The following is a 13,245-nucleotide window of genomic DNA, read 5'->3' on the forward strand; positions in this document are numbered from 1 at the left end:
CTCATTTCAAGGTAGGTCATCTACACCTAAAACTGCAAATCCTTCCCAAAACTCTGTATTCTCTCCCCCCTTCCAAGACGGTCTAATAAAAACCACAAATGCAAGAAGTAACGAAACTAAAGGGCACAAACAAATTAAATGACATTGAGAGATTAAGGTGGACAGGCCAAGTGAGAAAGCCACACGGGAAATTTAGTATAATCGAGAGCCAACTGCAGAGAAAAGCCTCCCACTATGTTTAACTTTTGGGGAAATTAGTTTACCACAGCAGGTGTTTTGCCAAGAATCTCAACTCTTATGAGCCCATGCTGCAACTCATGACAGGACACGCACATTATGATTACCATGCATTCGGATGCTAAATAAGGACATACTGGTGGGACAGTAGTAGGACAACACAGATGAGAAACAAATCTCTATGGTATTTCTGCATGCCTTGGTCATTTTCCTGGATTGGAAAGTGGCGTGCTAAGCATTTCTCTTGTCAAGAAAAGAGCTAACCTAAATAGGAACAGGACAGTTATTGGTCACTGTACTGTATGCAAGGAGGCCTGGTTTTATGTTGTCGCTACATTATATGTTTGTTCTGTGTACATGTCCATGTACTGGTGAATTCTCCATTTATCAACCTGTACATGTGCACAGGTATTTGGGGATTTGTGTGCACTGTAATTTGTGAGCACACAGATGAACCAGAAATCTTGAGTCTTGTGAGCATCACAGTGCAAGCTGTTCATGCAGATGGTCCACACACAAGCCAATAGGCAGACAATGGAGAATCCCCATACACACATGCTCACATCTCCTGGCCAAACTAATACGAGAACACACAAAAATAATAATGTTCAATTTTGATCATTTAATAAAAATATATATTATTGCGAGTCTGGTGGTGTATTGCAGGAATGAAAAAAACTACTGTGGAAACTGTTCAGAATACAGAAATATGGCTATTTTACAAATTACTGTTACAACTTGCAGTGGTACCGTACTTATACTATGGACTAACACAATGGTTTTATGAAGATGTCACTATGACTCCGGGACTTACTTTTTTGTTGTTGTTTTTTTTTGTTCCACACAGTGGCATGTCGCTAGCACATATGGGTCACAGTGAGAAGTTCTAGGTTTGACTCTCCCAGCTACATGAAAGGGCCACAATATTTGATACACGCCTCAGTATATGATGCACTTCTTTCGCTACAACAGTAACATACAGTCACATTATACACTGCTGTGACAGTGTCATTGAAGTATTAAGTATGTTGACTATACTTCCTTCTATTTGAAAAGATTATTCAAGGGCACCTCAGAATTAGGAGTCTTAACTTTATCAAGGACTTATTTTTCAGTCGCTTAGCTGTATTAGGGGATTATTTTTCAGTTCACATGCAGTCAACGAATAAAGTCAACATAGTGAAACCCATTGACTCAGTGGGTAAAACATGCAACAAACAAGTAACATTCCACTCTTTCTGGGTATTGTATTGTACAGCTATTGCTTTGCTTAAAAATGTGAAGCTGCAATACAGCTTGGCTGATATTTACCCTGATATTTCTGACGGGTTCAAGGTCTGAACAAGGGTCCTAGATAATGACTGGGTTTAAATGGCAGCATCTACTTCCAGAGCCTGTCAAACGACAAGGAGCCACCACCGCACTGATCTCTGGAGAGGTTTTGGATTCTCCGGAGGGCCTGCCGTGCTGTTAAATCTAATCACAATTCGTGATGTGTGTGGGTGGGTGTCTGTTTGTTTGTGTGTGCATGTGCGTGACAGATATAACACATTGAGTCAGCTATTGATTCACACTAAGTGTTGACCTTATGGGTGACTTAGAAAGTTCACATCCAGTTGCTTGTAAGCACGCTGTATATGTTTGCTTGTGCAAATGTGTGACATCACTGAGGATAATTGGTATGCCAAAATGCTTTGTAGGTTCAACTTTCAAGCAAAAGACTGTCTTGGCATTCAATTTGTATTCATTACTAATTTTGTCAGGTTCAAGTTATTTCTGTGACAATTGTGGATTTTATTTCATTAACAGAAGGGTACCAACAATTTTGTTACAGGTTGAGAGATGACCTCTTCACCATTCGAGCCATGGCGCCCCATTGCACGTGACAAAATAAGTTTCAAAATGCCCTGACAGGCTTATAATTATCAAAGTGAACTGCAGAATAACAAATCTACTGATGTAGTGCACAACATCACAAAGTAATAGCAATAATGCTCTACAAACTAATAGATGCTAGCTGTGGGGATCAACAAAACAGGGTGCATATGTGTATGCTTGTGTGTCAGAGATGGAGCACTATGGTTCTGTACTTGGTTCACTCCACTACCTTTTGAGATGAGCCGGCTTCACTGGCCCGCCCTCCCCCTCGCTGTCTGCATGATGGATTGGTCCGAGGTGGGTGCCTGACTGGCTCACTTACTGTACCTGATCTTGGTGCAACCATCGAACCTCTGGGGAATGATTGTACGACATAACGGGGTGCACCTCAGGTAACTTAAATTGAGAACGCAAGACTGTTCTTTTCAGAAATTCTAATAAGCTCTCTGCACATGCAGGAGCCTACCAGTCCATGGTGTAACGTGCCCCTCACCCAAAAGTCAGCTGGAATAGCCTGCAGCTCAGCCATCCCCCTAATGAGGACAATGTGATAGAAAATGGATGGATGGATATTCGGCAACCTAGGTGAATGTTGAAAAATATAAATATTTGTGATGCACTATTATGACTACAGAGACGCCTAGGACGTACTTGTTAGAGCCACATTTTCATTTGTAAATATCGCTGACAGTAGGAACGACATTGCCTGGCATACCATTATTGCGAAGGCGGGATGGTGTCCTGCACGAAGGATACAAGTAACAACATACTAAAAAATAAAAATAATTCCAATAATTTCCGACCCATCTCCAATCTACCCTAATTCGTCAACATTCTGCAGAAAATAAAAAGAAATAAAATAAAAACTCCTCTCTCATTTAGCACAAATTAATTAGCCTTTACAAGCCCTTACAGTCTGGTGTTCGTCTCCTTCATAGTCCTGAAACTGCGCTCATCAAAAGTACTAATGACCTCACTGCAGCTGACCCTGGTTCATTTTCCATATCCACCCTCCTCGACCTCAGTGCGGCCTGTGACACGATCCCACATCCCATCCTCCTCAATAGACATTGGTATCTCACACAATGATCACACACAACACCCTTGACTGGTTCCATTCAAACTGTACCTCAAAGACCACATTGAATTTATTTAGCTAAAGTCCTTTTCATTTGACCCCTCCCCAGTAAAGGTGTGCCCCAAGGCTGCGTCCTGGGGCCCCTGTTCATCATCATCTACCTCCTCCCCCCTCAGTTTTATTTTCCGTAAATTCAACACTCACTTTCATTGTTTTGCGGATGAGACCCTTTCCTGCAAACCAAATATATCATTACCACTCTCCTCTCTCACCTCATGCCTGTCCAAATTAAATTCCTGGTTCACCTCAAATTTCCTCAGTGATAAAATGTAAGTTCTCCCTGCAACCTCCTCTGAGTGGCTGATTTTTGGGGCGCCTTGGTGGTGCCGGTGGAGCACCCTGGTCCCTCGGTGGGAGGTGTCCAGTCCACCGCGCCGCTCTTGGGTGGATTCTTGGGCCCGACCCGCCTCTTGTTTGGGTGGTGTGGGGCTCTCAGCCCCCGCGGTGGAAGCACAGCAATTACAGGACACTTTGATGGTTATTGTGCATGCGAAACAGTGTCAATTCACTTGCATGTGTCCGCAGACACACAGCCCTGGGGACTTACTTGCTGGGTGTGGGGCCACTCACTCATTGCAACAAATAACCTATTGATGCGAATTTCTTTGGTATCGCCTCACTTACACTCTGGTCCAACAAATGTTTATAATTCACATAGCCACTCCCTTCACACTTCAGTTGTACAGCCGGGTCCACAAACACTGTCCTGCATGCTTGCCCTCCTGTCCCTGTCCTGTCCTATATTGTCCAATCTTTCCCTTACAGGATGTAGCACTACTGACCCATACAACACACAAATCCAATGTGTCATTGTATTAGGTATATAATGCTTTACTTTCGTTATCTTGTTTATAGCTAGTGCTTTGTCTTTTGTTGTCTTCTTTTCCTACATTATTTAGTTAGCTTTTCACTCTCTCCTTTTAGTTTTTTCTGTCACTCCCCTTTAAAAACTTTGTTGTGTTCGACTGAACGACTGTAATTTTCAATAAATATCCATCAAAATACAAAGAAACCATCACGGTAGCTTGAAAAAAGTCCACTGTGACACAGTAAAACTGTTCTAGCATAAAAGGGATACAGATCCTCCTTTCTGCTTGACCTAACACAAAAAAGTAATCAAAATAATCAGATTTAGGTATTAAGTTGGAATTGGGCACTTGGATCTGGAGTGTAAATCCAGCCTAAAAAGCAGTACACATTTATATGAAATCAACAGAAATGGCCAACTAATCAGTGGTTGTGTTTTTATAAAACTTTGCTCGCTCTCTGATTCAATTACCTGTTATGATGAGGAGCCCTGTGATTAATGGAGCCAGGGCAAAGGAAATGGGTCACACAGTGCAACAGTGCAGAGGGATGTAGGCAAGGGGGATAATGGGGATGTGCTCAAGGATAACAGGTGTAGTTTTACCAAAAAAAAAAAACAGAAGAAAGAAAGAAGAACATAAGCCATAGAAATAGGAAGAGGAAACTGAAGAAAATTGACAGAATGGTGAATGATTGCTAACAGGCTTGATGGCCTTGTGTGACCGAGCCCTGCTACGAATAATGAAAATTCAAGAGTAATTGACACCCACCGAAAAAGGTTTGTAATTGCCACTAGATGCCACAAAATAGCAGCCAAAAACGTTTTCTCTCTTATGCAAGGGTTCGGCCAGACTAAAAGAAGCTCCTTCCCTCAGTTCAACATAGTTGCTTTGCAACAAGAAGCCACCAAATGGCGGCAAAGCAATATTTCTACCTGTATATTATATACCATACTGTTTTTCAGTGATCAACAGAGGATAAATTCTCCATGAAAAATCAAATGAATAGGCAAATTTGTGAATGTGAACTGTGAACATGCGGGCATGTTGTATAGAGTGGCATCAGTGAACAAAATGCTATTAGGTTTTATGAGTACCTTGAATATTTTATTTTTTAACTCTTGAGCATTTTTACATTCATTTTATTTAAACACCCTTTTTTCTGTTACAACTATTGAAACTAGTGTACTTATTTTGAAACACCCATTACTGCTACAGTCTCTCGAAAACCAGTGGAACTGTAATGCCTGGAATGAGCCTTTCAGTCAGTCAGCACAATACGAGCGCAAACATTTTTGATCTGCTCGCGCAACTAGACGTGGATGTTAAACTCTTAAAGTTTCACATGCGCAGCTAAATCCATGCAACCTTGAAGTCAAGCCACAGCGTTCCTAATTTAGAAGTAATACCCTACACGTGTTAATGATGGAACATTTTCCATTTCATCTCAAATCAATTGTGATTGCCCCGTGGGACAGTGTCATCATGTTCTTTCACAGACCATGTCCGAATTTACTTTAGAACAACTAAAGTTACAGTATGTAGAGCGTTACAAATGGCAAAATCAATGTCTGCTTAATGCTGTTTTAGGGAGGCAGGAAGGGAAACAGATTAGTTAGGTATAGATTAGCTGCTTGAGTTGAACAGCAGAGACTGTTTGCAAAGTTGTTTCGGACAATGTTCCACAACTGCCACATTTTTCTTTTCCTTTTTGTCATGACTTGTTCGCATGACAGCAGGGTACCCTGTCTATCAATTTGTGTACAGACTTCAAATGTGCTATGGGAGATGGAAGATCTTGAGAAATGTATTTGTTTCAATTTAGTCAGATTAGCATAATAACCCTTTTCACCTGAAGGAACGTGTAAAGTGAGATATCGGAGTCACAGGCAGTTTGTGTCACTGGATTGATTATTCTGTCTCAAAGGCTCCTGTGATACAGTGTATCTTGTAGTGAAGATGTTCCTCTCGTGAATATGCTGTTGGAGTGAAATATTAATGATAGACTGGAACCTCCAAGTGGTTACCATGTCTGCCTCAGAGTCGAGGCAGTCGGGCTCGAATTTCTATGTAGAGTTTGCCTCTCCTACTTGAGGTTGCGTAAGTTTTCTCTAACTTCCTCCCACATTCAAAAAACGTGTGCTAAATTCAACGAAGACTCTACACAGTTGATAGGAGTAAATGGTTGTTTTGTCTATATACTGCAGGCCCTCCGATTGGCTGGTGACCAGTCCAGGGAATACTCTACCTTTCGCCTGAAGTCAGCTGGTTTTGGTTGAACCGAATTGGGGCATGCGGTAGAGAAAATGGATGGATGTAACATAAAACGTTGAACACAATTGTGGGACCTTAGTTGACCTAATACAAGGAAACCATTTTTCCCTTAGAAAATGATGAAGTACCATTTTAACAGCCATTCAAGGGAAAACGAATTAACGTAAATCAGTGTAGCCCTATCAGGTGTCACATCTTCGAATACCTGGTGGAGACACTGCAACAGCACCTTATCAAACACTCGGTTAGTCACTCATCCAGGTTTTTGAATCCTTTTGGATCTTTTCCACTAATAATTAAAACCGTTCTCAGAACACATGCCTCTCTCTGACCTCCCTTTTTGCTGAGTTATATACGCAAATATACAGCACATTGATTCAAAAGGTTTGCTAATCTATTTTAGATATATTAAATAATAACACCAGACATACTGTACTTAGATGCTTGATGGATGTATGGACATAAGAGTACTAAGTCCACACATGAAATATCTTGAAATCAAAGACTTGGCACACAAAAGGCACATACTGAAACAACAGTATTACACTGGCATTGTGATTGCATCTTTTTTTTTTAAATCAGTAATGCTTATAATTTTATCCATCATCAATGGGAATAACAGTTAACATCATCGGAGCAAGCACACCTGTGTGACTGAGAAATACACAAAAGAACGGTGATTGGATCTATTCAAAACATGTAATTTGCCCATGTGGATTTACTGTATAAAGAGTAGATATGGTGGATATATGCATAGCATGAAGACACTGACAAGATGCTTTTCTACTTTGTGGGTCATTGAACTCACATGGGGGAAACACTCAATCAGTCTGAGTTATTGAGGCAGAGCCACAGAACGGGCAGCTAAATTACAGTCCTGCAGGTTAAGTGTGCCACATGCTCCTTGACTCCATTCCAGCCCATTTAGCTGAGAGAACTTGGCACTGGTGCCAGAGTAGGGAAGGATTTTGTTAGCTAAATATTATAATAGTGACATGTGGACAAAAGCACTCCAAGCGAAAAAAAAAAAAGTTAAAGGGGACAAGGGCATTCAAGTACATAACATAGCAGCCTGCTCGTAATATGATTCCCATTATGAGAACCGTGCTTTCTTTATTCCACACAATGCATGCATATATAAAGAGGTACTGGTAACTCGGGGGTGAAATCAAACCAACACACAGTCTTGTCTGTCTGATCCACAGCTCTAAACAGAATAAATGAAGTTATTTACCTCCAGGTAGACTGAGGGCGGTTTTCATTGTGAAGATGAAAAGCCCATGTTTTCATTAATTTCTGCCCTACTTCACGAACATAGTGCTTTGCCGAGATGTTGCCAGAGGTGTGTAGCTCACCATAACAAGTCTAATCCTGAGTCCAGTCTTAAAACAAAAACATGTGGTACTGCTAAAAGAAAAATATTTGTTGCAGCTTCCATGTTTATAGTTTTTCCCTGCTGCTGGTTGACGTGCTCAGAGAAGAAGAAGTATTCTGCATTTTTCTTACAGTTGGCTGGTGCATTTAAATGTGAACACATAGTGATGAGGTGTCAGGCTCTGCAGCCTTTTCCTCAGAAAAAAATATTTCCTCAGAGATACAGTAAAAGTGCTTTCTTAAATATTTGTTGCGATCTGAAATGTCTCTACGATGACACACCTTTTAAATGTCGGACTTTTAGTATTTCTATCTGCAACTGCATGTATTTGCGTCTGTCAGAAGGGTTGTAACAGTGAGCCAAAAATCACAGTTGGGTACATAAAGTACCTTGGTTTTAAAGTCAGTTTGGTTCGCATTCATTACAGTAAGAGAACATGTGAGAATTTTCACTCCACAGAGACGGAACCCCTGCACTCTAAGTTTGAGTCTTACTTAATATGCTTAAGTACTTAATATGCCCGTTTTGTGCCGCAATTAGATTCCTACCATACCTGTAACACGATTACTATATGACTCTGAAACAGTTTATGTTCCATAAGGATGAGAAGCACTACTGGTGACTTCTCCACAGAGAAGTCCCCTGTGCTGATGAAAGCCTTCCCATAATGCCCGCTCATCAAGCCATAATGCCCGCTCATCAAACAAGTATGTATAACCTATATTTCACTTAATGTAATGCTGATGATGTCACAGCATGTGCTATATATAGATTTCTTTCTTTTAAAAAAAACAAAAACAAAACAAAAAACATTGGTTGTCATCCAAGATTCTACAATGCAACTGTGATAAAACAAAAATCCTACTTATAGGTATTACAGTAAGTCCACCTTATCAAAGATTGACAGTTTTTGCTAGGACTATTGGATGAGATCAGTGTTGCAAGAGTATGTGGGCTGTACAGTATACTGACTATATAGTTGATGTTGTCTTAAAGGATTCACCATACAAAATGTGAGTTCTTGATGTACGTATTGCCTGACATTGCCTGAAATATGCAAAAGGGATTTTCCCATGATTCCCTTCGAACAATGGGCCCTCCCATCATTCGTCACTGAGGTGAATAATGCAGCATTCACATCACCTACATTGAGGTTGATGTGAATGAAGTGAGAAGAAAGTTTACAGTCAGACTCACTACTACTAAAACAATTACAGCTAAGCATTATACACCGATATGACCCTCTTAACAATTACAAGGTATTTTTAAGATCAGTATGAAATTGTATTCTCGCTCCTAATCCATACTCGAACAATGCATCACAGTATAAATGCAACTAATCTATGAGGGTCTTTGTAGGCAGAAATCTTCATTTTAGAACTTGATGAAGATGAAGAACTAATCATTAAATTCTTGTCATTTTTAGATGCCTTCATAATACTCCACCCATTTATTGTGTGCATTTAAAGTGAGTCGAGCACCTTACTGTTTCCATTAGATTTTACCTTTCTGGTCATTTGCTTGTGCAGGGAAGCAATGGAGTCAACAAAAACAAATCAATGTAAATGGGAGAGCTTGGTCAACACAAGAAGTAAAACACAAGAAAATGGAAAAAGGGGTCAGTCTTCCCTTTAGAGTTTCATGGGGCATCTTGTTTGCCTGGAACATCAATGTACTGTAGCTCTGAGGGGAATACCAAAACCTGTCATCCAACCTCTCAATGAGATGCTGCCATCTTCAGGCCAGACATGACATTACAGCTGCACATCACAAGCAAGTTATCTCTGACATACAGTATGGTACACATACCAATGCGTATGAGGGTTAAAACTTGTAGCACGTCTAAAATTTGATCTGATTTCATACATGCTAAACATTCAGATCTTCATGTGTTCTTTCAGATTAGTCGTATTTTAAATTGATCAACAACATTCATTACAACGAAAAAGAGTATATCAACATTCAATTCATATCATACATAATATGCAGTTTGAAACTTTTTCTATTCTGTCTAGAAATAACATTCGGAGACACAGCTGGTGCTGGAACATACAGTAACTACTGTATGGATTAAATGACATTCATGCATGTGCGCACACACACAAACATGCGCGCACACACACGGAAAGCAACTTGGGATTTGTTTTGACCTTGCCATCTGCAACTCACATACTGTACCATGATTACATTATTATGTTACATCATCAACTCTGGATTATTGTCTGTTGAGAACAAGAGGGGGAAAAAAGAGCATGATCGGATCAAACCATTCCGATTCCTTTAGTAACTCTCTGTAGGCTACTGCCCTAACGGAGGGCTTAACTTAATCTTAAATACTACTTTGACTTTATTTATCTTGCTCTTATATGAGTTCCTTCAAGGTTATAAGGCTGGAAAGCAAAATGAACGGAAAGTAATTCAACTGGAGATCTTGAAATAGAAACCAGAGCAGCCAGTGGTTATCAATAGCAAAACGATAGCAATCAATAAAGCAACTGGATTATATAAATGAGTATCAACTACTTCTTTACCCCAAAAAAGATTAGGAAGTGGTTAATTGGTATCCAAAGATAAAGGTTTTTGAGTATTTTAAGAGGTATGAAGTGTTGAAGCCACAGTGGAAAGACTATACATACAGATACTGATAGTTAAAAGTTAAAATTTTGCACGAAAAAAAAAAAGGTTTTAATTTCAGAATAGTGTGTTGTACATGCAGAATTCCTCCTGAGTAACATTAAAAGCTGCTTGGAGAAGAGGTGACTTTATTCAACCCTAAAGATAAAACAACAACAACAACACTGCTAAAAATATCAATTTGAATTATTCTCTAGGTATACACTAAGGAGTTCATGCATAGTCATAGACGCAGCATGTACCATCATGCCTGCACTAACTGGGACTTCAGTGACAGTAAGCCAATGAGATGGGCACAATAAATGCATTTAGCAATAGTGGAATAAATAATTGACTCTTAGATGCAATTGATTATTAAATAACTTAATCCCCCCTTTTTTTTACGGTTGAAACACAGCACTTGTTGACGAATGTTACTATCTAATGAAATCTCTTCTATTTGGTTCGACTAGAAGATAATGTATGCGTAGTATATTTTGATCCTGAAAATATGGGCCATTGCAGATTACATTGTTTTAAAAGAACTCATCACACAGTATCAAACCAATACATGATAAATATGCAAGATTTCCATAAAAGTCAGCCAAACAAAGTCAAGACCAATAGGTATTCATGTTTAAAAATATATATAATAAAACAACAACAGCAAAAAAATGTAATAGGCATTCAGGGTGAGCAAGGCCTTCTCTGCTGGCCAAAAGCGCTTAACTACATTTTAAAACTAAATTCAAATATTTGTTTGTTTGTATTAATTCATCCCCAAAAGTATAATTCTATTCTCTTCAACTCGCAGTGTTTCTGAGGCTGCACTGCTTGCACAACTGCATCTGGATAGTTTTTCCATTTATATCCAATCAAATTTCAGCCTCTTTGTGCTGCCATGTGAATCTAATCTGCCCAGGGCCTTCAGAATCAGTAGTGCTGGCCCATGTCATTTAAACTTTATTAGTAATAGGACTGGTCGGATTGGTTAAAGTCAGACTTCAAATTCATCATCACAGGCGGACATCAGCATTTTTCCATGACTCCGATTTGGTCGGTCAGAGCAAAACTTGTTACTGCCAACTTCAACTTGTAAAAGCAAAACACGTCTGTAGCAACCTGCACCTATTAAAAGATTTAATAATCAGCATCTCTGGCGAGTATGATGCATTTCATTTAATTAGTCTGACATTTTTGTCCTGTTATCAGATAATTATTGATTGTGTACTGCTCTAGATGTAACATGTCCCAGTTCCAAGCTGTTATATTGCATTTTCTATAATTGGAACATGATAGTGGCGGTATTAAGTGGTGGATTAAGTTGGGTAAGACCCAGGCGCCAAATGCTTGGCCTGCTACAGACCAAATGTCTAAAAGGAGTTTATTATCACTCTGCTTATTCATCACGTAAGTCCAGGAAACACAAGCACGTTTTTGAAATAATTATCCTTCTTTCTTTAGTCACCAATGACCACACACACACCCATCATGTTGCACCCAAAAAAGCACAGACCTAAAGGAAATTTCAGCTACAAAAGCACCTTTTTTTTTTTTTTTTTTATAAACGTGAACATCACCACAGATTGCAACCAGGCATAATCCCAGCCAGTTTAAAAAAACATTTCATCTAAAAAAATAACTTGATGAAATGAGGAGCTTCTTCAAATGCAACATAAGGCAAGGCAGCCCCTTAACAACAACAAATGACACAAGCGCCACCTCGTTCATGCACCTCTTCCGCACTAGAAAGAAACTCAGCCCTTACCTGAGTAACTTTCTCTGTCACATTGTGCGTACGGTCGATGAGTTTACAAGGCGCAATGATGTCCATCTCCCCTGTGGGAAGGGCGATGAGGGGGTCGGGTTTGAAATCCACAAAGTTCAGGGTGATCTGAGGAATTTTGGAGATGGTACGGTACCGCATGAGGTCAGAGTCTGACGTGGAGTTCAGTATGTTGGACTTACTATTGACTGCACCTGGAAACACGCAGGGTATACAATGGGGTTAAAATCATAGCGTACATGAAAAATAAAAATGTCATTAGTTTTGCAACCCCCTCCGTATCGCACCAGTGCTTCCCAGTCGGACACTCGCTCTCCGTTTTCTCCGGTCCCAGTCAGGCCTCATGGCCTCAATCTCGTCGACAGAGGATGCACGCCTCATGCTGTGGAAGCTCTCCCGCGAGCGGCTTCGTGACAGCGAACAGTTAGAGCCGGAGGCGTCCTGGTTGAGGCTGAGGCGATGGTGGGGTGCTACGCAAGAGGACGACTGGGTCAGGGGTCCCACAAGGTGGATTACGTGGTGAGGAGGTAAAGGAGGGGGCACAGGAGACACTGAGTCCAGTAAAGTGCGGTGGTCCTCCACGTGGTCTTCTGTCCAACCTTGTAGAGGTGACCTTGGAAACAGGAAAAACAACCTGTTTAACTACGATGCTGATCATGCATTGGAAATTACAACTCCCTCAGAAATTGGATTTGGTTACTGAGAGATCCTGCTGGTGTGAATGGTGACACACTAGAAGACTATAAACAGTATACAGCGTGCTATATTTTAGGGACTTGCCAGAAAAAGTAAATACCCGGGAGTAATTGACGCCCCCCTCTCCCCCAAAAATATTCATAACTCAACTTTACATCCCACAAATGGCAGCAGAGCGCTACTTTCTACTGTGGTTGACAGGGCTATGGACTGACTCACTGAAACGTCTCCCCTCATTTTAACATAGCTCATTGGCACCAAGATGCCACAAAATGGTGCCAAAACAACTTTTAGATTAGTAACAGAAAAAAAAAGTAAATGGGTGAGGTTTTTCAGAAAATAAGAGCGACTAGTTTCCCCCCCAAAAATCTACAAGCCCCTGGAGCACTGTGAGCAGAATAGGAATGACAAAGCAATTGTGACTGGACAGTCTGTTTTAAGG

The 13,245-nt window shown here is 40.3% G+C and overlaps 1 protein-coding gene across 2 annotated transcripts in view; it reads right to left on the reverse strand.

Moving 5' to 3' along the window:
• The window catches only part of kcnh2b (potassium voltage-gated channel, subfamily H (eag-related), member 2b), a 173,532-nt gene that overhangs the window by 67,722 nt on the left and 92,565 nt on the right, over nucleotides 1–13,245 (reverse strand). For both annotated transcript variants that reach the window (XM_061665725.1, XM_061665726.1), the window contains 2 exons: nucleotides 12,395–12,720; nucleotides 12,090–12,301 (listed from right to left, as the gene is read on the reverse strand). In XM_061665725.1, coding sequence (XP_061521709.1) covers nucleotides 12,090–12,301; nucleotides 12,395–12,720 — 538 coding nt within the window. The remainder of the gene's footprint in view (nucleotides 1–12,089; nucleotides 12,302–12,394; nucleotides 12,721–13,245) is intronic.

Source organism: Phycodurus eques, chromosome 21 (assembly GCF_024500275.1).
Source record: "Phycodurus eques isolate BA_2022a chromosome 21, UOR_Pequ_1.1, whole genome shotgun sequence".
Lineage (NCBI taxonomy): Eukaryota > Metazoa > Chordata > Actinopteri > Syngnathiformes > Syngnathidae > Phycodurus > Phycodurus eques.